The 25,435-nt window shown below is 36.5% G+C and overlaps 1 protein-coding gene across 7 annotated transcripts in view; it reads right to left on the minus strand.

Annotated features, from left to right (window-relative positions):
- Positions 1–353: 353 nt before the first annotated feature.
- Positions 354–25,435, minus strand: part of LOC149831459 (Metallo-hydrolase/oxidoreductase superfamily protein) — a 133,080-nt gene continuing 107,998 nt past the window's right edge. For 2 of the 7 annotated variants that reach the window (XM_090012081.1, XM_090012082.1), the window contains 2 exons: positions 4,924–5,098; positions 354–553 (listed from right to left, as the gene is read on the minus strand). In XM_090012081.1, the coding sequence (XP_089868207.1) occupies positions 395–553; positions 4,924–5,098 (334 nt within the window). In that variant the 3' untranslated portion in view covers positions 354–394. Of the gene's footprint in view, positions 554–2,879; positions 3,269–3,303; positions 3,601–4,923; positions 5,099–16,936; positions 17,047–17,822; positions 17,869–25,435 lie in introns of those variants that run through there. The other 5 variants (XR_016433018.1, XR_016433017.1, XM_090012078.1 and 2 more) reach the window with 5 other exon arrangements.

The following is a 25,435-nucleotide window of genomic DNA, read 5'->3' on the forward strand; positions in this document are numbered from 1 at the left end:
CTGACAAGCAGGATCTCCAACCTAAATTTTCTTCAATTCATAGATTAGCTGTAGGTTTAAATGAGACCAGTGATCATGAGGTGAGGATTGGATGGTGTCTAAAATCTACCGGTTCTAAAGAGATCATAAGCTCGCATGACAGAATACGCACTTTTTGTTTTTTGTGTACATGTGTTGAGCATATGCATGCCTTTTTCATGAATAATCAAACAAACACCCATCAACTCCAAAGAGGCAAATCCTTTTATCCATGGTTAACTAAATTATTATCTAATTACACATTTGGACAACAATGAAAAAGAAGATGGCTTTCCTGAAAAATGAAGTATGCATAAAAGCAGGTATCAGATTAATTTTTGTTGAGAGAGAAAGAGAGAGGTTTGTATTATCTTTTTCACCGGCAAACAATGAGCACTGCAATTCCAACCGCTGCAACCACCATCAAGTTTTCAACAGCGTGCCTTACCATTATCTTTTTCCTCACAATGCTCCATATGCAAGGAATCAGAAAACTAAGCCCACAACTTGCCTGAAATTTTGCTGAGTTGAATTCCTGGAAGGTAATGCAGGAAAAATTAGACAACTGGTTCTTGAGGAAGCTTCTTTATATTAAGAATGAAAAAGTGAAGATACAGTGAGATGATTCCTTTCATAGTAAGAATAGGGTACATTTTGGTGCACCCATACAGGAGAGCAGATCAGGTGATCTGTTAAATCATTTTAAGGAAATGATTTGATATCTTCACTGTCCATTGATTCATCTCACAAGGAATTCATGGTCTTTGTAGATATTGTAGACAGTGAGGATGCCAAATCACCTGATCTGCTCTCCCCCATACAGAGGTTTCAAGGTCAATCAAGATTGGAAGATTGACAGAGGTTTCAAGGTAATTTTCCATGGTTGGAAAAATTACCTACTGCACGATTCCAGAATAGAAGCATCAAACTAGTTTTTACGTCCAGTTTTCAAGCTTGCAGTGGCAAACAAGGCCTCAAACGAAAATCAAACATTTTATTTGGAGCTCTGAATGCTCATTAATATTTGATATTGTGAGAAACAAATGGGATTTGAGACTTTCCGTCGAAATGGAATAAAGACTTCCAAATCTAATAGAAACTAGGAAGTTTTTTTTTTTCGATTTATAACCCAAAGAAACCACACCCAGCATGAAGAGCTGGTCGTGCTGGCTTAGCCAGCCATACCTACAGTCATTGGCACAAAACTCCGAGGCTAGGATCTTGGGGCCTAAGCGAGAAACACAATTATGTTTTTTATCAATGGAAGTTAGCAAACAAGTCAATCTTAGATATTTCATGGCTTCAATAGTTGCCAAGATCAGCATTTTCAAAATCGCTATGCTACTTGTGTATGACCGGGTTCAAGACCTGTCAGGCTATCAAGGTCGTCTGTAATTCATTAGTAGCTAGAAGCATAGAACAAAAGACAAGATCATAAGCTTCCTAACTGGCGCACCAGTGACAATTACAGTGGTGTTCCGTAAAACATTGCTCCATCTCTCTCTCTCTGATAAAATTTGATGATAAAATATTTAGATTTTTACATCAAACAAATTTAAAAGAAAGCTTATTTCTTAGTAAATAAGCAATGATAAGTACATCTAATGGTTCAGATCGAACAAAACATACTTGAAAGTAGGATTTCTAGTGATTCCTAGGGAAAAAAGATATATATATATATATATATATATATATATATATATATATATATAGAGAGAGAGAGAGAGAGAGAGAGAGAGAGAGAGAGAGAGAACTGAACATATTAGGCCCGCTTTTCTCGTTCTACCCCATAGGTTGAAGTGTTATATGACAGATCTAAACCATTAGATGTGTTTATCATGCTCGATTTAGTGGGAATCAACTCTTGGATCATGTTTTTTAACCAAAAATGTATTTTTATGAGCCAGAAAAAATTGATGCCTTCATAGCCATGATTTTGGATCACTGGAAAACCTTGTATACAGGTCAGATTCCAGTGATCCAAAAGCCAGTCCCACTAAACAAAACCTATAGATCACATCTATGGTGTTAGATGTTAGAAAAAAACACAAAAAACTACAAAGTTTGAAAGGGCCTAATGGGGGCAGAACAAGAAAAGGGGGCAGCACAAGTGCATTACTTTATATATATATATATATATATATATATATATATATAGAGAGAGAGAGAGAGAGAGAGAGAGTAATGGGTATGTGATAAATGAAACGCGCTAAATAAGTTTTTCAAGGTTTTTCGTGTTATTTTTAAATTCTGACCATACAGATGTGATCTATGAAGTTGATTTTATAGGGATCAGCTCTTGAAGTGTTCGATTCCAACACATGGGTGAGTTTTTATAATGTTTGAAAAATCAACAATCCAAAATCTTTGTAAATCTGAGGCTCCAAATATCATTTTTTTTCATCAAAAACACAGGATCCAGGTGTGGATTCCTCATAAATCGATCATGCCCAACACATTTATAGGGTCAGAACTGTGAAAAAATACGGAAAGAGAAGAAAAACCCATTTAACATGTTTCATTTAGCACATACCCATATATATATATATATATATATACATAGAGAGAGAGAGAGAGAGAGAAATCTCCAATTTATCATAAAAAAGTATAATGCTAACAATTGTCACAAGACTCAACATATCCATTTTTAGCAACTCTTGAGAATCTTCATTTATTTTTATCAATCATTTGTGCCTTTCCAACTTTCTTATTTTCCCTTTTCCCCTGATATTTTCCAGTAAAAACCAGAGAAAATATCGTTGAGAATCTTCCGAAAGAATCGTGGCTGATAAAACGCCAATATGAGGTTGTCACTGTAAACGCAGGTTCATGTCTTCTGATGTTTTTTCTTCCACAGCCAAATGTAGCAAGTTGTGCACGGCTTGCCAAATCAATTCAATGACCGACAACTTTTAAATCTTTTTTGTCACCACAACAACGTGCTCAACTGACTACTAAGAGAGATGAAAACCATTAAGAATTGTTTTAGGATGTTGACCAGTCAGTAGACCAGATCTACCTGCTCAGATGAGAGAATAGGGTCTCAACCATGAAAACTAACCATGGAAATTGGCAAGCAGAAGGCAGGTGCCAAAATAGAATACTCCCAGCTGACTAGGGATGCAGCAGTTTCCTGCCAGAGAATTCCACAACCACTGACTGAACTTGTAACAGATAATTTTGGACAGAGGGCTGCAGTCCATTCATCCTTTGCAAATCAAAGATGAAAAACCTATTTTGCGAACCGATGCTTTGTCCAAAAGATGGAAAGATAAGTCAAAGAAGAAACAGAAAATACAAACTGATAACAAGAATGGAGCTCTGTTAACACAATTAGAGAAAAAGTGAAACTTACCCAAAATGAACAATCAAACTAAAAAGCCTTTGAATCTAAATTTTGAACAGGGAGAATGACACAAATGGGCTATGCTTTATATAAAGAAAGGATAGTGCTGGCAGAAAGAAAGCAATAGCAGTTGCCACATGACCACAGGTCCTTTTCACTGTGGTACGTCAACACCCATCTTCTCAAAGAAGGATTGATAGCTGGAATGGAATCTTTCCAACGAGAAGCCCTGCAATCTCAATAGATAATCAAATCTATGTGCAGCTCAGTTAAGGAAATATAGTGGGGCAAATGGTAACTTCTTTAATCTAAGTTTAGCAAATATGTCTCCTGTACTATACTATCACGAACCCAATGGTCTTTCAAGTTTTGGACAGTCTATATCATAAGCTAATCCATAGATGTGAATTCCTGGATAAATCATATGTTAAGTAGATTGAGTTCATTTTCTGACCCAAGAAGGCATGAGAACAACAAAACAAACAGCAAAATAAAGTTTGATCTACACAGATGGTTACTAGAATCAGTCTCAAAGAAACTTGTCAACAACTCTGTGTTAATGCAAGCATGCATGCGCTTGTGTGAGCACGTGCATGTATTTCAAGAAATTACATGTGACAAGAAAGGACACAGTTCACTGTAGGAACAAGTCGTGCATAAGGCGGAGCCTGACCAAAGTTGCAACTCAGATTAATGGATAGCAAACAAAATAAACAAATAAATAATTAAATCAATGATAAGTGCAGGATGATTGTTGGGTCCACCCAGAACCCTTGATTTAAGTCTGTCCAAATGCCCACATCTGTCAAACACTCGGTTCTTGAGTCATACTCAATTCTAGACTGGTGACCCTGAAAGGACTGCTGAGGTAAGCAAGTAATTGGACTAAAAGGAAAACATAAGATCAATCCACACTGACTACTGGGTTCACAAGAACTCCAGATCACAATATACTGCCCAAGACAAAAATAAGGTAATTTTGCGTATGTTGGAACTTGGGTTTCTGATCTGTGCAAAGCAAGACAGTTTTGTAAATATAGTAGCCAAAAAAGAAACTTTCTTGGCTATCATTGCTCATGACATTTTCAAACTCCTTAACTTTCACATGGCTTTGACAAGAAAATCTCAGAAAAGATACACAAATAAGATAGGGTTTGTATTTGGGCACCAATACATGTACACCTATGCATTAAAATGTGGGTTAGATTGGATCATCTAGCATGTTTTCGGTGGACAACCAAGTTCCAGTTCCAGTAGATATCAAAATCCACCAACAGTTGTAAATGGAACTTAGTCCACACCTAAAACATCCAAAAGCTTGATATTTGACAGTGGGATCCAAAATGCAGATTTTAGGTTAGTGCTCTCTCTCACTCTCTCACCAACCCCCAACCCCACCTTTCTCCCAATGATGCACCCCCCACCCACAACCCACACCCACAACAGTTTGAATGCCAAATCTAATTCTGATCCACCGACTCTCCATGAAAAGAAGACTCCTGGTCCTGTTATCCCCTAGCAAAGTAACAAATAAAAAAAAGTTGTGATTGATTTAATACCTTAGGCAGTTTCTCTTGACATGCTAGATGGTCAACATGCAGTCTTACATTTGATGAGGCATGCACCCATAACATCGGATCTACATCGGCATAACACTTGGAGACAATATCATACAATGTTTCTGCTCCATCCTGGATTACTTTCAAGATAGTATATTCCCTGTCCCTTCGATGCCTGTAAGATAACAAGACAAAAATAAGAAGAGACGAGGGTCAGTTCATGTCACTGTATCATAAAAAAATGCAGTACTTTGGTTGCTGTCACTCTTGATGCGCCTAGCCCAGAGGGTTAGTTCATGTCACTGTATCACAAAAAAAACAAATAAGACTAGAACCATGCAAAGAGAAGAGGCATTTTTCAACCTGAAAGAGTTCATTATTTTCCTTCTATTTAAAGTCAAAGTCATCTTTTTCCCTTCCATTCAGCTGGATTTCCTCTGTTTCATGTTGAGAAGGGTAATATGCTTTGTATCATATGCAGTGTTGTGAAAAGCATTGAGGCGTAGCGAGGCGCTCCACCAAAAACCGAGGTGAGGCGTAAGCCTCGAGGCGTAAAGCATAAGCCTCAATTTTTTTTTTGAAAACTTTAAAAATTATAAAAAAATATCTAAAATACAAATAAATAAAGAAATGCTTTATTGATGAAATAACAACCAATAAGAAATAGAAAATCTCAAATAAGTACTAAAAAAATGAGATTAACATATAAAAGTAACTAAAAACTGATTACATAACTGGAAAATATATGAGATTAACCAAAAAAAGTTAAAATATACTAAGAAACTGATTACACAACTGAAATAACTGGAAAATATATGAGATTAACCTACAAAAGTTAAAATATATGAGATTATTCTAAAAAATATGAGATTAACATATAAAAGTAACTAAAAAAAGGATTACATAACTGGAAAATATATGAGATTAACCAACAAAAGATAAAATATACTAAGAAACCGATTACATAACTGGAAAATATATGAGATTAACCAACAAAAGTTGAAATATATGAGATTATTGTAAAAAATACGAGATTAACATATAAAAGTAACTAAAAAATTGATTACATAACTGGAAAATATATGAGATTAACCAACAAAAGTTAAAATATACTAAGAAACTGATTACATAACTGAAATAACTGAAAAATATGAGATTAATCTACAAAAGTTAAAATATATGAGATTATTCTAAAAAATATGAGATTAACATATAAAAGTAACTAAAAAATGATTACATAACTGAAAAATATATGAGGTTAACCAACAAAAGTTAAAATATACTAAGAAACTGATTACATAACTGAAATAACTGGAAAATATATGAGATTAACCTACAAAAGTTAAAATATATGAGATTATTCTAAAAAATATGAGATTGACATATAAAAGTAACTAAAAACTGATTACATAACTGGAAAATATATGAGATTAACCAACAAAAGTTAAAATATACTAAGAAACTGATTACATGTCTGAAATAACTGGGAAATATATGAGATTATTCTAAAAAATTATGATTAACATATAAAAGTAACTAAAAAACTGATTACATAACTGGAAAATATATGAGATTAACCAACAAAAGTTAAAATACATTAAGAAACTAATTACATAACTAAAATAACTGAAAAATATATAAGATTAACCAACAAAAGTTAAAATATAGTAATATACTAAGAAACTGATTACATAACTGAAATAACTGGAAAATATATGAGATTAACCTACAAAAATCTTGTTGATCATGTCTCAGAAATCTTGTTGTAAAAAAAAAAAAATTGCGCCTTGAGGCATAGAGGGCCGTGCCTCAAGGCGAGGCGCGCCTTTTGCACCTCAAGGCGCGTTTTTTATAACATTGATCATATGTATTACTATTTTTGTGCTTCCTTCTTTTATTATGTACATAGATTATTTAATGAGGACATTTCTGTACTTTAGCAAGTAGTTAGTGGTTATGGGTCAACAGTTTTTGTAATGTAACCAAGAGGGGTCGACCCTTAAAAGATGTATTCTTTCTCATTTTGAAAAGTAATGAAGTTTTCATCATTTTCTTTTTTCTTGTTTTCCAACCTTTCTCCTCTCTCTTACCTCTGATTTAAGATTAGAGAAGATTGGTGAAGGTGAAAGGAGACTCCATTTTTATTCACGCTGAAGCTTGTAGAGAGAGCTTCTGATGTCTGTACAATTCTTCAGCTTTCGTGCACCTGAGGTATTGGGTTAATAGATCATGATTTTAGATGTCCATAGCAACGTTGTAAATAGTGTATCGTTACCCACATCGGTCAGGCCAATAGTAACATTGTATCGTATCATATCATAAATTTTTAATAAAAGATTTAAAAAAATCAAGAAAAATTAGACAAATTTAGTAAAAATTCTACAAAAAATCATCACATGAAATAATGATGAATTCCACAAAATACAACCATAAAATCACATATGAAGCATTTGTCTCTATGAGCTGTATAAGACATAATCAAACATCAACTAATATAGAATAAAAAATAATATTGCATGCATATCTCACAAGAACAATGCAAAATATTAAATATCTTGCAATTAAGAACATACCACAAGACTCATACTTTCATATTACATAAACAAAGACAAAATAACCAAGTTTATGAACAATTAAGTGTTAAATAACCAAGTTTTTTAATAAAACAAGATACATCAATATTCATAATCAATATCTTCTTCTTCTCCTTTTTCGACATCCACAACGTCCTCAAGATCCATGGGGTCTTCATCATCTACTTTTGGTGCTCCTTTCATGTTAATTCACTGTTCAAAAAATATTAAAAAGGGTCGCTGCTTCTTCTTCAACCCATGCATCCAATTTATCAAAATGTTTCAAACTGATGGGATCGAATTTCTTTGTGCTTTCTTGCTTATAACTTTTCGATTTGCATAAAAAGATGACATGAAAAAAATAAAATTAGTTGGGTTTTAAATGAAAATGACAAATAAACTTTATAATTTTATATACCCTTGCCTCAATCGTAAGTTGTAACGAACGTAGATGAGGTTATTGAGCCTTTTGTGCTCCAATCTATTTTATTTTTTAATATAGATTTGCTCAAAGACACTCTAGTTTCTCGCGCATCCACTTGCACTACATGTTTGGCTAAGAATGCAAATGGCAAAAGCTCTCAAATTTGGAACATCACTTTCAAACCTAGCCACCACATGTCTGAAAAAAAATTTAAAAAATGAGAAATCAATAAGACAATATCAAATATAATCATGCAAAACATCATAACTAATTAACAATATGAAATTAAAATTGAAATAGACAAAATAAATTACCTGGATGCATCGTGGCTCGATTTCGCATTGCTGCAGGTCTCGCCATATCATACAATGCATTATCATAAGTTTCAATTTCCTTATGAATTTGATCTTGAATGTTATAACGAGGGTTCAACCTTTCGATGCAATCCAAAAGTCCTATGTTGACTTATCTGTCCATTTTAAACATAGGAGAGTATCTAAATGTAAGATTTAAATAATATGCTGCAGCACGAAGAGGTTGATGAAGTTGCCTAGTTCACCTATGATCAATGATGTTCCATATAGGTATGTACAATTTTTTCTTCTTTAAATTATCTCTAATGACCTCTTTTGACTTATCTATGACCTCATAGAGATAACTCATAGTTGATTTGTCTTCACAGTCAACCAATTGAAGCACCTTCACCAAAGGTATAGTTATTCTCAACAACTTGACACATGAATTCCAAAATTCACTTCTTAATACAATATCTATAATTTCTCTAGGCTTTCTTTTTTGTGCATGGGGATATGCATTTCACACATCTGATGAAAACATTTTTTTAGTGTAGCTTTATTCTTTACTAGACTTTATACTGTTAAATCTAGTAACTACACTTCGAATCAACTCAACACCACCAGTGTACTTTCTCAATAGGCTCAAAACTAATGCATAATTGTAAATAAATTTAGTAATTTTCATACAGCATTCAACTATCTAATTTACCTCATCCATGCTATCGATGTCCTTAAGTATGAAGTCTATGCAATGGGCAACACACGAGCTCTAAAAGAATGACCCAAAAATTTCTGTCAATTCTCTACTTGCTACCCTATAATTTGTTGCATTATGAGTAATGAATTGTACAATGTTTTGAGGTTGAACCTCTTTCACAACCTAGTCAAAACTCTCAGCAATACATTTGTTGTCTTGGTAGTATCAGACAAATCAATTGATTTCAAAAACACGGTCCCTTTGGGGTAATAGACAAGAAAATTTATCAAGGTCTTTGACCTTTTGTTTGTCCACCCATTTGCCATGATGCTACACCCAGTCTCACTCCATGACTACCTATCACAATATGTCTTCACTTCTTTCACATTAGCATCTAAAACTTTTTTTCTTAAAGCATGATATGAAGACATTTTCTATCCAGGCCCCATGTTGGTTATGGCATATGCCATGGCCTAAAACTGAAAGGAATTTTCCACATTGAAAGGAATGCATGCATCATAAAGCCATATCCCAACTATGACATCCGCCTGCTCAACTAAATGCCGAATCATAGCAATACAAATGTTGGGCTGCACCCCAGGGGCAGTCTTAGGAGGAAAAAAGCTCTCTAACTCTACCTTTTGGTCCTCCTCTCGAAGAACTCCCTCATGTTATTTTTGTGGCCACGACAATAGTCGCGACACTACTATTGGCACCAACCACACATTTTTCCTTTGCTGCAGAACTTACTACTTTTGATCATATGCTATGGGTTGTAGGATCAGAAGTAGAGCTCTTCTTCGTAATACACATCCTCTTAGGACTCCACATACCCCATTTATGCCTCATTTATCTCTCTTTCTTGTCTTTTTTGTCTTAGATCAAGTAATTATTTTCATTGTTATTTTACGACATCTGGCAATTTTCTTGACGTGCATGCTTTCACATTATGATGTGTCCCAGCTAAATGATGCTTCAACCGAGAGATACCACTCGAAAAAGAACTTTGACAATAGTTGCACTTGATTTTTGTTGACATTGCCAGATGTTTCTCTATTTTAGAGAGACAAGAGAGTTAACATAAGAAGAAAAGAAAAGAGAGAGAGAGAGAGAGAGCTCGTCATTCATTAACCCTAATCACCTATTTAAATAGGTGATTAGTAAAGAGAAGAATTACAGGTAGGCATACATAATTGTTCTAAATTACATATGACCACCTCAAATGTGTGAATATTGCTTTTAACACTCCCCCTCAAGCTGGAGCATATATATCTATCATGCTCAGCTTGCTGCAACATCTTGAAAAACCTGCACTTGCAATAGGCTTGGTGAAGACATCTGCAACTTGGTCCTCAGAAGTCACATGACTAGTAGAAATATGCCCCGACTGCACTAAGTCACGTATATAGTGGCAATCAACCTCAATGTGTTTTGTTCTCTTATGAAAAAACTGTATTGTTGGCTATATGGGTGGCTGCTCTATTATCACACATCATCAACATTGGTGATGAAATCATCGCTTGCAGATCTCTTAGAATGGACCTAACCCACATCATTTTAGCAGTTGTTTGAGCCATAGCTCTATATTCTGATTCAGCACTCGAACGAGCTACCACAGTTTGTTTTTTACTTCTCCAAGTAATTAAGTTTCCTCCTACGAACACGCAGAACCCTGTGGTGGACTTTCTATCATCAATGGCACCTGTATAATCTGCATCTGAGTACGCAAGTATATCAAGGTTGGAGCTTTGTTTATATAGCAATCCCTTTCCAAGAGAGGATTTCAAATATCTGAGAATCATCATAGCTGCCTGCCAGTGCACTCGGGTTGGTCTGTCCATGAATTGGCTTATTTTGCTCACAGCCAAGGAGATATCTGGCCTTGTTACAGTAACATATAAAAGTTTACCAACCAGGGATCTAAAACTACTAGTGTCAATTGGTTCTGCTTGTTCATCATACATATGAAGTTTAGGATCCATTGGTATATTGGTTGGTTTGGCATCTAACATCCCTGTTTCCTGCAGTAGGTCAAGTACATACTTTCTTTGTGATAAAACTAACCCCTCACTGTTTCTAGCCACCTCTATGCCCAAGAAGTATCTAAGAGAACCGAGATCTTTTGTGACAAAGTGCTTCTGAAGATGAATTTTGGTGTCTGAGATGTCCTTTTCACTGCTCCCTGTAAGAATAATATCATCCACATACATAACCATAACCACAATACCAGCGAAGGTTTTCTTGATAAACAAGGAATGATTTGATGTTGATCTGTTGAAGCCAAATGCAGACATAATTTCAAATAACTTCTGAAACCATGCACGGTGGCTCTGTTTTAGGCCATATATGGCCTTCTTGAGTTTGCACACCTTGCTACACTCCCCCTGAACCTCAAACCCGGGAGGTTGCTACATGTACACAGTTTCAGACAGATCCTCATACAAGAAGGCATTTTTCACATCTAACTGGCATAAACTCCACCTACAATGAACAACGACAGATATGACCAAACGAAGTCCCAAGACGGGCGACTGGGGAAAAAGTCTCAAAAAAGTCAACTCCATATGTTTGAGTATACCCTTTAGCCACCAATCGAGCTTTGTATCTTTCAATGGAGCCATCCGAGTTATACTTAATGGTGTAGACCCACTTACATCCGACGATATCTACATCAGTAGGTGGAACAACCAAGTCCCATGTGTCGCATGAGAGCAAGGCATCCATCTCAACCTGCATCGCTTGCTTCCACTTAAGATCTAACAACGCCTGATGATGATTAAGTGGAACAGATGTGGCAGATAAAGCAGAGATAAAATTCTTCATGTGAACCCCAAGCCTTGCTTTAGTAACAAACTTGGAAATATGATGTAATGTGCATTGTCTTGTACCTTTCCTGAGGGCTATAGGTTTGTCATCCTCAACATTAGACATCTCAATATTTTCAGACGAACTTACTTCTGAAGAAGGTAGTGATATAGGATCTGATTCAGGTGGTAATCTGCGAGTGTACACCAACAGAGGATTATGATACCGAGCAGATATGGGAGTTTGAGAATGAGGAATAGTCTGTGAAAACGACTCCAAGGGAACGAGAGGAACTGGAGGAGGCATGGCATCACCTTGTTCAACATGTAGTTTGGATGCAGTAGTAGAAAAGTAAGGAATAGATTCAAAAAAGGATACATCAGCACTAACATACACTCGACGGGAGATGGGATCATAACACCGGTATCCTTTTTTATTCTTTGGATGTCCAATGAAGACACACTTGATGGCTTGGGCAGATAATTTATCACGGTTAGGTCCAAGTTTATGAACAAAGGAGACACATCCAAACACTTTGGGAGAAATCGGGAAAAGTGGAGCATTAGGATAGAGAATTTGAAAAGGAATTTGCTCTTCCAATGATGAAGAAGGCATACGATTAATAAGATAGCAAGAAGTGAGAATGGCATCCCCCCAGTATGGTGGCATATTTGATTGCAACATAAGGGTGTGAGCAGCATCTAGAAGATGTCTATGTTTCCTCTCAGACTCCATTTTGCTGAGATGTATGGGCATAAGTGGTTTGAGGGCGGATGCCACGATTTAGATAAAATTGAAACAATTCATTTGACTTGAACTCAAGAGCATTATCAGTACGGATAATCTTGACAAGAGAATGAAAATGAGTCTTTATTTCAATGACAAAAGACATAAGAATTGAGGCAACCTCTGACCTTTCTTTTATTAAGAAAACCCATGACAATCTAGAAAAACTATCAACAATAACTAAGTAATAATGACACTGAGATCTACTAGGAACTCTACTAGGTCCCCATACATCAACATGCAAAATCTCAAACAATCCTTGACTCGATGGACTCTGACTAGATGGAAAGGAGCTTCTGTGATGTTTGCCCAATTGACAGGCGTCACACTAGAATGAGTCAGACGGAGAAATCTGAGAAATAAGTCTACGAAGCTTTGGCAAAGGAACATGACCAAGACAAAGATGCCACTGATAGGTACTGGCTCAGACACAGAATTCATAGATCCAACTGTAGATAATAGACACCACCCTCCTCATGACCTCCACCAATCCTCTTCCCCGTCAGCAAGTCCTGAAAAATACAACACACAGGATCAAATATCACCCTACAGTTATGCTCCTTAGCAATACGACTGATAGACAGTAAATTCTGAAGAAATGAGAGAGCATGAAGGACATTAGTCAATTGAAGTGTGGGGGATATAGAGACGTTTCCATGGCCTATAACAGGAGAATATCTCCCATCCGCAAGTATAACATTGCGAGGTTCAGCAATAGGATGTAACTTCGAAAAATTATAAGGAGTCCCACAGAGGTGTCTAGAGGCACCTGAATCTATAATCCATCTACTACCTTGATAACTCAGGCTATCACCTGTAGAGCATGCAACATCAGCAACATGCATAAGAGCACTCGAACTAGGAAGCCGGTGAGACAACAATTCACCGTACTCTACACGACTGAGGATAACTGGATCGTTGGAGGATGTAGTGGGAGTCTCTGCCTCGAGTTTAGCAACTTGAGCCTTGGACACATTTGGTTTGGGCGATGGAATAGGAGGTCGACCAGTCTTATCCCAGCACCTATCTTCAAGATGTCCGAGTTTACCACAATATGTACATTGAAGCCTTCCTCTTCCTCCTATACTGTGACCGCGACCTCTCCCTCGAAAATTCAAGAAAGTACCTCTTCCACGACCTGAGGTGATAGCTAGAGCTGATGCATGTGATTCTGATTGGGTTTGAGAAAGAGTGATGGCAAGCCTACTCAGACGATTGTAGGCTTCTGCAAGAGTAAGAACATCAGAACTGGTTAGCATTTGAACTTTGGCAACAGAAAAATCAGATGATAACCCTATAAGGAACTGGGCAACCATAGTCTGCTCCTGATGGGTCTTTTGTTTGGTGCAGCATAAGGGTCTGTGTGCATTTAGCCTCTCAAAGGCAGATTTAACAGAAGCATAGTATTGGGCCAAAGTATGTTCTCCTTACTGCAACTGGTAAATTTACTGCTCAACTTGTAGAATATGACTCACATTGGTTTCATGAGAATACATATCACGAAGATTATCCCACATTTGTTTAGCTGAGGTATAATAAATCAGTCCATTAGCTATATGAGGTTGTACACTATTCATTATCCATGACATCACAATGTCATTGCCTTCATCCCAGGTGACATATTTTCCGGTTCTTTCAGTGGGCTCTAATTCCAACAGGACATGTTTTTTTCGATGACCAGAAACCGACATCATAAAGGTGCGAGACCACCGTGCATAATTACTATCATCTAGCTTAAGTGAAGATCCATACGAAAATGGATTCGCAAAGGCTTTATATTCACCAACGACCTCTGCTTTTTGGTCATTATCTTGAGCATGTGACTGAGCCATGATAAAAAAAATGCTTGCTCACTAAGAACAACAACTAGACAAAGAAAAATCCAACAACCCAGATATTTATGTGCAACAAAGAGACTCCTGCGTAGTTTGCTTCTAGATCTGAATAGCGATCAGATCATCTCCATAACCACAGAATATAAAAAAAAAATTAAGGAGAGACTATCAACTTCACGACTGGAATGTTCAGCAAGACTACCAACTTCAAGGCTGAGATCCTTACCATTTAATTTCCACAATAATGATCTGATCGCAGACATTTAACAACGATCAAAAAAATAATTTTTTTCAAGACGACACCGCTTAGATCTGAATCGAGATCTTCTCTTTATTTCAGATCCAATCGCAGTCTTCAGATCTACGTGCTTCTTATTATGCGTCACAATGATCAGACGCAATCTGAAAAAATATCTTTTTTTTAATCCACGAGCAGATCACGATGATCAGCGACACCCACTTCTACTTCACCCTTCACGATTGGCAGCAGCCTGATCATGATCCACGATCATCCACTTCTTCACCCTTCACGACCAGCAGCATCCTCATCACCACAATCAGATTTTTTTTTTGTCCACGAGCCGATCACGATCCATGACACCCACTTCTACTTCACCCTTCACGACTGACAGCAGCCTGATCACGATCCACGATCACCCACTTCTTCTTCACCCTTCATGACCAGCAGCATCCTCGAGCAACAGCAGCAGCAGCGTCATCCCAGAAGGGAGACCCGCTCTGATACCATGTTGACTTACCAGATGTTTCTCTATTTTAGAGAGACAAGAGAGTAAACAGAAGAAGAAAAGAAAAGAGAGAGCTCGTCATTCATTAACCCTAATCACCTATTTAAATAGGTGATTAGTAAAGAGAAGAATTACAAGTAGGCATACGTAATTATTCTAAATTATGTATGACCACCTCAAATGTGTGAATATTGCTTTTAACAATTTTTAATCGGTTTCCACTCACTACTTGAGTGCCCAATTGTCATGCCGGATCCTTTGATGTCGGTTGGGTGTTGGCCTCTAAAACAGTTAGTACAAAAAAAAATGGCAGTTTGTATACAGCTATGCAAACCAAAATTTTTGTAAGTGTTGGTTGTTTGGGTTCACATATAACTACGCTTGTGTATGTAGGGCCAGCCGACAAGGTCGGCTGGACTGTTTCGTCGGATTGACCCGCAGGTTGTCTGATCCGGGGTTGACATACCCGACTAGCAACCCAGACATATGTTGAATTATGTGTTTTGACAGTAGGGAATGTGAATTTTAATATATGCAGACTTTTATTGTAATGAGCATTCTTGTGGTTATGCAATAATACATGTGAAATTGTGTTGTCATGCATTTGCCAGATTATTAATGTTTTATGTAACATGAACATGCGCATTTGGTGGGTTTATGTATATTCACGTGCACCCGCACCCAAGGGAGTATGCATTGGCAAGGATACATATATATATTTATGCAAGAAATACACATGACAAGGATGCATATGGTTTGGAAAATTTCATGCTTATGAATAGCCATGTTTTGCATGAGTGCACGTGCATTTGAGCACATGAGTTTGGTGTTATAAATAATATATTACCTTGGCTTTTGAGATGTGATGCATCGATGGCCTAAATGGACCATCACCGGCCTGGAGAGACGTGGGTTAGGTTATTTTTTTTCTTATATACTTAATTGCATCACTTGAATCACACTTGGTGGTACTGCACTCTACTACACTATTCTTGTTTTCCTCACGGGCCAGAGTCCCGTAAGGGTCCTCGCAGGGATGGATGCGAGCTTTTGCCTTTACTTATGCATCTGGTATTGCAAATATCAATAAATGGTTATTAATAAAAGATAATAATTAAGAACAGTGTAATGTACGTTTTGGGATCTCCCATCTGGAGAATGGGGATCTTAGAGATCCGATCTTGGGGAGACTGTGAGGATACAAAAACTTCGTGGGATTTACCCGATATTGAGGTTCCTTCTCCTGGCCACGGTTTTAGGAAGAGTCCGTGACTTGACCTGGAGGTGGTGTATTTGACACAGTTGTTGTTCTGGTATACCAAGAAAGTGGCACTCGTGGACGTGGGGTGTCCCTTGTGTCCCCGACATTGTTGTTCTGGTATACAATTCATATCACTTTTTTCCACAGTAACGATACATATTGTACCATATTGTATCGTACGATACAGTACGATACTTACAACATTGGTGTGTGTTGCTGGGAAACAGATCACCTTCATAAGTATTCCTTTACGAAAGAAATAAATGTCAGAGAGATTTTTAGTAATAGTTCATTACATATGACCAACGTATACCAATCAAGTGTTGCAACAAATACCATCAATCAAAAAGCATGATCCACAAACAAATTAAGGAGAAGAAAAACATTATTGTATAACAAGATTCTCATTTAAAAGTTTTCATCAACAGTCAGTTTATCACAGGCATATCAATGAAGGCTTGGGAAAGATGAACCAAAGAGCAACATGACCTGGCATTATTGTAATCCATAAACAAATCATCGATGAGATGTAAATTCATTCTCATTTTAATACGAAGGCTGAAATAAGGGCAGCAAAAGTTATCTCATACTTTAGGTAACTGCAAAGCATCTGCATAGGCCAAAGATTGATTCTTCCATGCATAGGGATCAGGGCATGTGGTTGAACTTCCAAGAACTTGTAAGTCGTCTGGAAATAATCCTGTAGATCATAGAGCATCAAACAGTAGCTAACACAAAACTAGAACTTTAAAAACATAGTAGAAATTAATGCCACCAAAACTTCCATGGTGTTGAAATCATGGACGAGAAAACAATACAACTATCCCAATCCGAATTCTGGCTTCAGAACTTGGGACACAGGCTAAGCTGCGAGCTAACACAGGCAACTGGGCTCGAACACACACACATACACAGGCCAGGTTTAGGCCCCACCAATCAAATTAAAGGTCTAGGCTTGATCAGGACCAGCCTGTCCAAAAGACTCAGGCCAGTTGGCCCGTTGCCTAACCCTAACTACAGCACCAATGATAGCCACAAAAAATAATGTTTTTCAGACAAAAGGAGCTATTGAGATTCTATTTGTTTGAAATGTCCACAAACTGCCAAGCCTTTGGGACTAGAGACCGACACCGCAGTTAGCTTTCATTGAAATAGAGGCATGCACTAGCTCCTTACATCAAAAAGTTAAAAAACTATGTCCACACTACCCTAATTTCATTGAAACTGCCAAAAAGTAGTAGTAGATCAACAGAATTGAAAACGTAGGTAGATTAAGATTTTATTTTTACAATAAGGTAAAATATGTCAATGAGGATCATGGGAACTGGAAATAACATCTGGCTGGGTTTGGATCCAGAGACTTGGAGAAATTTAAGAAAGGGATAATGGGGTACTAAAGGGGAGTGGAGAGGACCATAGGACAAAGAGATGGTTTTTTCTATAATGCAAAAAAAATAAAGAAATATTCATGCTTACCCTCATGTTTCCACCAGATGTTATGTCTAGAAGTGCACTCCCGTGTCTAAAGGGGAAAAAAGGCATTAAATTGATTAAAACACTTGAGAACATACTAATATTCCAAAAGTAAAATACTAGAGTAGCATGTTGCTAAGGAAATTTGATTGTATCAGCAGGCATATTATTCACTTCAAGTTACTGCTAAAATTTGCATGAGTCAACAAAACTTGCGTGCACAATTGTTATTCATATACAATTTGATTCTCACCACTCGTCATGAAGACCACAAAAAACCTTTGAGAATAAAGTGTTGTGCCCTTTATTCTATGGAATGCTAGAGAAACAGTGAAAAAATAAAACTTCCCAACCAAGTTCATAAAGCTTGTTGAGACCATATGGTACATGCCCAGATCCATAACTTCATCCACATGAACCTAAAAAAGTTATAACTGTCTTATGTGTTTCTATGTACAAGCCTCTGATTCATGCTGTTCATATCTAAATACTGTATATGCCATTCATGTCCACAGAAATCTTTTACTTATCTTGCTTCAGGGGAAGGCAGAAGCTAAGCACTTATGAAATTTGGTTCCCTTACCATGGGAACTGACTTCAAATGTTCATCATTGAGAATTGAACTTTCACTAAAAGTAATACATTTGCATAGTTAATGAAATGTGGTTCTTATAATGAAAACATTATAGTTAACATAATTAAATTAAGAATATATCTAAATAGCAATGCATTTTTATAATTTCTCAAGATGAAAATGTTTTTTATCTTTATTAAACTCAAAGATATTTTAGGTTATTCGTTTAAAAGAATAAGTTAAGGCGCAAATGTTTAAAAAAAAATTCTCATTATAATTTATAAGTGTGCTATGTGAAAATTCTTCTATTATTTACTGCTTAATAGTTATTATAGCACCAACAAGTAATTAGTTTTTCTTAGTTATGTTCAAGCAAGATTATATAATAAACTAATTTATATAATCATATAGTAAAAAGCTAAGAAATTTTTAGGTCCAATAAGTATTATAGGAATATATGCCTTATGCTTTTAAAACAAAAATCTTAATTGAATTAGTAGTATCACATGTTATAACAACTTTGACACGTTTTGTTTATGCATTTTAAAAAAAAATTAGTCACTTCCAAAATGCTTCTTAGTCACTTTTTGCTCCGTAAAAACAATAAGAGAGAAAGGAGACAAAATTCTTTTAATGTGGCGAGATCGCGTCGACACCATCAATCATCCCTTAAAAGAACTGCAGATGAAGGAAAGGCCCGGGTAGATGCATGTTACAGAAGCTGACATAAAGAAACATAAAGCAAAAGGTATTCGACTCAGTTTAGAAGTCCAGCATGAACCATGGGCAATAACCACATGGTTTTAGATAAAATTGACCTCCATGAGTTGCCAGTAAAACTAATATAGTTCTTGAAGTACAAGCGTGAGGTTATGAGGGATAGGAGGTTATCTGGGAGGGATGGCTAGCCAGCATTAAGATCAGAGTCTTTGGGGTTGAGGGGATTGGTACACTTGATTGCATATAGTGGGCTAGAGGGGCTTCGAAGATCATCTTTGATGTGGATCCAGAAGGGGCCAATCCATGATCCAAGATCCAAATGGATCCTGAAGCACGGAAGCTAAACGGGATAACTTGAAAAACTGAGAGCTTTCAATACAGGGGTGTTTGGACCATGTTGCGCTCCAAATGGAAGGAACGGTGCCAAAACGGATGCTGTAGATGTCAGAATTCCCTTTCTAATGATCCCGAAAATACGGAAATCTGACCACTGATGGTCGAGATACGGGCTGAGCACCTGATCAACCGACCGGTGTTCACAGGTGGGTCTGCTGGGATTGTCCAGTATGGATAGACCAGAACGGGACTGTTCCCTAAGGATTCGGTCAATGACTTAAACACAAGTAGGAAATTTAGTTTTGAAACCGAAAAAACTGAAATCACTCAAATCGGACGTCGTATGACTCCGATACGACTCAATCAATGGGACGGACTGGTACAGTCCTGAACAGTTACATGCGGGATTGTTCACTCTATTCTGGAGCGTTTTTGCCAAAATAGACGCTGGAATCAGAAAAAGGGCCAAACATGAAACTTGCAGGCATATGTGATAGCTTTCCAAAGAGCATTACATGCAGAGTTTCGATACCAAAACAGAGTTATGATTCAAACAACGGCGACTGGTTCTCGTAAACAGAGTTTCGTGAATCAAATACACATTCATACACTCTTTCAAGCACCAAAAGTTATATTGATCCAATTTTAGTTTAATGTTTAACCTGCAATAAGAACACTCCAATATTCCTTCACCAACTTTCAACAAACTCCAATAACACAATGTACTTCGATAATATTTATCATTTTTTAATGAACACACAATGATTAAACACTTTTAACAAGCCAAACAACACACAACAATTAATAGAGGCGATTGGCGTCCTGTAGGTCTGATCCAGTTGGGTTCGGTAGTTGGCGAATGCAGCAAAACATGGTAGGCGCACAACTCATTAGACAGACAAGAGTAAAATGCAGCTCGACAATTTTTATCAAAATAAAATTTCTATTGTGAGTCTTGGACAGTAAACCATAATTAGGAAATATAAAGGAACAACTAGCTAATGATTGAACTATTTTTCATACCTCAATTTTAACCACACACATTCAGCATGCTCAAGTTCGATTCTAAGACAACACTTCAACAGAAAGTTTTGTTGTTCACTTCCTGTAACGCCCCGAAATTTTAACCCAAATTTTGAGGATTTTTTTTTTGTAACAGCGGAAACAACTGATATTATGAGGTTAAGCATTCCGGAATATTACAGTAAAGAGCAAGCAATACCATTTCTTTTATTTCAAATATCAAGTAGATAATGACATCAGAGTTTCCAAGTAACAAGATTTTTAATAGATTGAAATTTAATCTGAGATTGTCCCGGGAACACAATAAATCAACATCTCGATCGAAGCCTCATCCTGCAGCCACTCATGATGTTTTATTCTTCACCTGAAAAATGGTAAATTGATTGGAATTAGACTACAACTGTCTAAGTAGGTAATTACTATGATTTTTGCAGAAGTACTGTGTAACAAGTATGCAATGTGTTTGATTAACTATATCCAGTAAAGCATGGTACTAAGCATGGCACTAAGAAATAATTAACATGAGACTAATTTACTGCATAGCACAAATTCTAAATCACAAAACATAACAGAAATTAACATCTAATCAAATAAATAACACTCGTTTAAATACTTAATCACATGTTCAATTTTCTAATCACAAGTAAACAAGTTCAAGTATAAAGCTCATAATGTTTTGTTCGATCTCACAATTATAAGTCTCTAACTAGCATATGTGAACAAAATCAGACTCAAATCAAACTCACAGATATAGAGAGTTTATTTCATGTTAATCTAAATAATCATAAGCCAAAAGTGACTATTAACAAGTTAAAGTGCAAACCTGGCGATCCTTTATTCAACTGATGGACCCAAGATGTTTTTATTTAATGTTTTTCTTGAATTGTCTCGCGGGTACACACGGGCCAAGGCAACCATTTCAGAAGAGAACATTCAGAGATTTATTATGCATTGGTGTTTTATTAACCTGAACATTCTAACTGAAACTGTAAATCCTAAGAGAGCGGTCATTGACTGAGAGAACCTCCCAAAGGCCCAAAACCAAAACAGGATGCATCCCTAACTTCTGCAGAAGAACAAAGAACTATCACCTAGGAATGCAAGATAAAAGGTTAAAGTAAAAGAGAATAAAGCAGACGTGACAAGGCAGCTTTCAGACCAGCGATAATGTGATGTTCAGAACCAATAGAGAATAAAATCAGAAAACAGCAACAGTGTGAGGAAAAATAATTTGCGTGATATGGGAATGAAACTGGAAGGGAACTCAGCTCTAAGAAGGAACAATAACAGATCTGAAACTACTTCAGATCTGCGACAGAGAAACTCAGCGAAAGAAAGTACAAGAAACAAAGGATGATGTTGTTGAAAGGAAAGAAATATTTCAGCAGAAGAGAAAAAGAAACAAAAGAAGAAGACAGATGAAAGAGACGTGACCTGTCTGTGACATGTCTATGACCTGGTACGACAGATTTAGTCATGTTATGATTGATATTGGATTTCACTCTTGTTTGCCTGACACTGCTTTGTTTATTAAGAAATCTGATGCAGGTATCAGCATTCTTCTCCTTTATGTGGATGATATGATCATCACCGGAGGCGACAAACAGGGAGTTGCTGATATCAAAACTCTTCTTAAAACTCATTTTGAAATGTCTGACTTAGGATTATTAAGATATTTTTTAGAAATTGAAGTTGCTTATTCCCCTCGTGGATATTTGATATCTCAATCTAAATTTGTTTTTTATATTGTTTCTAGGTTTGGCATTACAGACGATAAGAAAGTGGACACTCCAGAAGTCGTCAATGTTAAAATGAAAATTGATGATGGAGAGCTTCTTGATGATCCTACTCCGTTTAGAAAGCTTGTTGGAGCACTTTTGTAACGCCCCAAAATTTTAACCCAAATTTTTAAGTTTTTTTTTTATAACAGCGGAAACAAGAAATAAAATAAGGTTAAGCATTTCGAGACATTACGGTGGAGAGAAACCCAAGACATTTATTTCATTTCAATATTAATGAAAATCATCAGAGTTTTAAATGATATGAACAGTTAAAATTTACAATAAACTCAAGCGATCCCTGGAACAATAAATCCAAAAATCTCGATCCGATGCCTCATCCCGCAGCCGCTCATAAACCTTTATTCTTTACCTGAAAAATAGTAAATCGATTGGAATTAGACTACCACGTCTAAGTAGGAATTACTGTAAATTTGGCAAATATACTAAGTAACAAGTATGCAAGGGATTTGTTTAATTACGGACAATAAAACATAGCATGAGAATATGAACATTATTAAACTACTGCACATTGTTAATTTAAGTTTCTAGCTAGAATATATGAACACTACCAAGACCAAATCAACCATTGCAAAAGTACAGAATTCATCTCATGATAAGGTAATATCATTTGCAGCATTTAAATATATCATGGCCACCAATTCCATTGAATGCTTAAAAGTAAGTGAAGCAGACTATACAACAACTGTAACAGACATATACATAAGCAAGTAAAGCGAATTGTGCAACAGCAGCAATATGCATCTCAGTCATGAATTCAATTATCTCATATCTACACCTTTCAATATTTCATTTCATCACAAGCTCAGAACATGCTGGAAGAATATAAGCAGGACTCCCTAGTAATTTCAATCACTGTGATACTTAAAATATTCTAATTGATGTTTATCTTTTCTTATCCCGCGGGTACACACGGGCCAAGGCAACCATCACAGAAGAGAACGTTCGGGGGGTATATTATTCAAAGTTGTTTTATTAACCCGAACATTCTAACTGTGACTGAAATTCCAAAGGAGCGGCCAATGACCGAGAGTAACTCCCAAAGACCAAAACCAAAACAGGATGCATCCCTAACTTCTGCAGAAGAATATGGAACTACCATCTAGGACACATTTGGTAGTCCGGGTCCCCCAACTCTGAGGACTGGGACCAACGAGTCGCTTTACGCTCGAAACTAAACACATGTCTCCAGAGTTTTGTACCACCTACCCTCTCCAAGGTAAGCCCGAATCTGAGTGGGTTAATCTTTTCATTTAATTATTTTCCCGAAGTATGGGGCATTTTCCCAACTTCTTTTTACTATCATAGTAGTAGAATTCTCAACCTTAGTCATTTTACCAAGGTGCATAGAACAATTTCCATCCTTTGTCATATTGATTGCATAACCCACTCAAGGTGCTCCGGTGCCTTTAAACCAGTCGAGCAACAAGAATTAAATTTAAGTTCTTATCAGTATTATGATCATTATTCTAAATGCGTTGGTACTTTTAAACCAATCGGACACAAATGCCCCGGTATCTTTCAACCAGTCAGGCTCACAGAAATTAACCTTTAATTTTCTCACCAATGTTATTGACATTGAGTACACGTTCATTAACAAAAGTACCTGCATCAGGTACCCAATCCATATTGCCCAATTAGGCATGATTCCCAAACTCCCTATCATTCATTTTGAATTCTTAGTGGACAAGGGAAAGCAATTCACATAACTTGACTGCATGCAACATACAATTTTAATAAATGACATTTCATTAATATGTCTCATAGCTCTTCTACAGAAAGCAGTCAAAACTCAGACATTTCCATATTTGAATGTCAGCAGTTTATATGAAAAATTTTCAGATAAAACCAAATTGCACATACACCCATTTCTATATCAAGTTACAATTCGATTTATTACTAAAGTGTAAAACATAGTGTTTCACAAATATGTCGCATCACATATATCCAACTACAAGTAGAAAGCCCACCTACAATCTCATAACGAATTACAATTCTTAATGGCAATTTAAAAACACTGTTTGTTTGTTTGTTTGTGTGTTTTTTTTTTCAGGTATCTAATATCACCCAGGTGCCAGCAATAACCGACCCAAAGGTTTGGTCAGGAGTTCTTTATTTAGAGGGTTTCAGTTAGGTTCCCTTTTCAAGTATCTCACAAAGGATCGAGTATACGGCTTCATATAAGTATTCATTTCATCAAGCACCATTGTGTTATTATCCAAACCTAATCCTACTACTTCATGTAGACAGTGTACAGGCATCACCAAAATGTGAAATAGAAGTATAATAAGAATTGAGTGAAAGAACATGTAATTTAGAAGTGTGCAGGAATCATAATCATCAATATTAAAGTTTCTGGTATTACCCCTTTTTAAGCACCTGTAATCAGTAAATATCATGTATTAGTTCTGACATGGCAGTTCAAAAATTAAAAATCCATACTATCATGTTATGAGGATCGACACCCACAACATTCATTGCGTGTAACAAACTGCTAGCATTATTCATACACTTACAGACTCTATCTGTGTTGTGTAGTTAGCAAGGCAATCATTATAGTCTTGATTTTCTTCTGAGTTTAGTGAGAGCTCTTATTTAAAGTTTGAAAAGTAGTTCACCCAAGTACTGGTGAACAGACTCTGTGTATGTATAACAGTGTAAATGGGCATCATATAATTTATCAAAATCAGAAGTTACTGCAATGTTCATATGGGCTGAACACTGATGCCCTACTCATAACCGAGTAACGTACACAGGCTTTTCCAGTAACAACAAATCAATGAGCACCAGGGACCCCTAATTAATTGATATAGGAATAAAACACAGTACAAGCTACAACAGTTGAACCTTACAGTGGAAATACAACTTATGCAACAAAAGAAAACCATGAGACTTATCCCATATTACAGTTATTGTGTTATATAAGTATACTTCTAAAACCATCTACCATAAAAAAAAGTTTACCTAGGTTCAGTTATATAATCAAATCTATATGAGTATTAACATCCACAGAGTCGATTATATCCAAGAAAAACTCAGGGAAAGAGCTACCACCGTAGGGCTTAACAAAACCTTCCAGACTACATCAATTCAGACCCCTTTTAGTGTTGTTTCACACGCAGGAGCATGGATATGCAGTTAAACCAAGTTCCTGGTTTCACTAC

The sequence above is a fragment of the Nuphar pumila genome, chromosome 7 (assembly GCF_984573655.1).
Source record: "Nuphar pumila chromosome 7, dmNupPumi1.hap1.1, whole genome shotgun sequence".
NCBI lineage: Eukaryota > Viridiplantae > Streptophyta > Magnoliopsida > Nymphaeales > Nymphaeaceae > Nuphar > Nuphar pumila.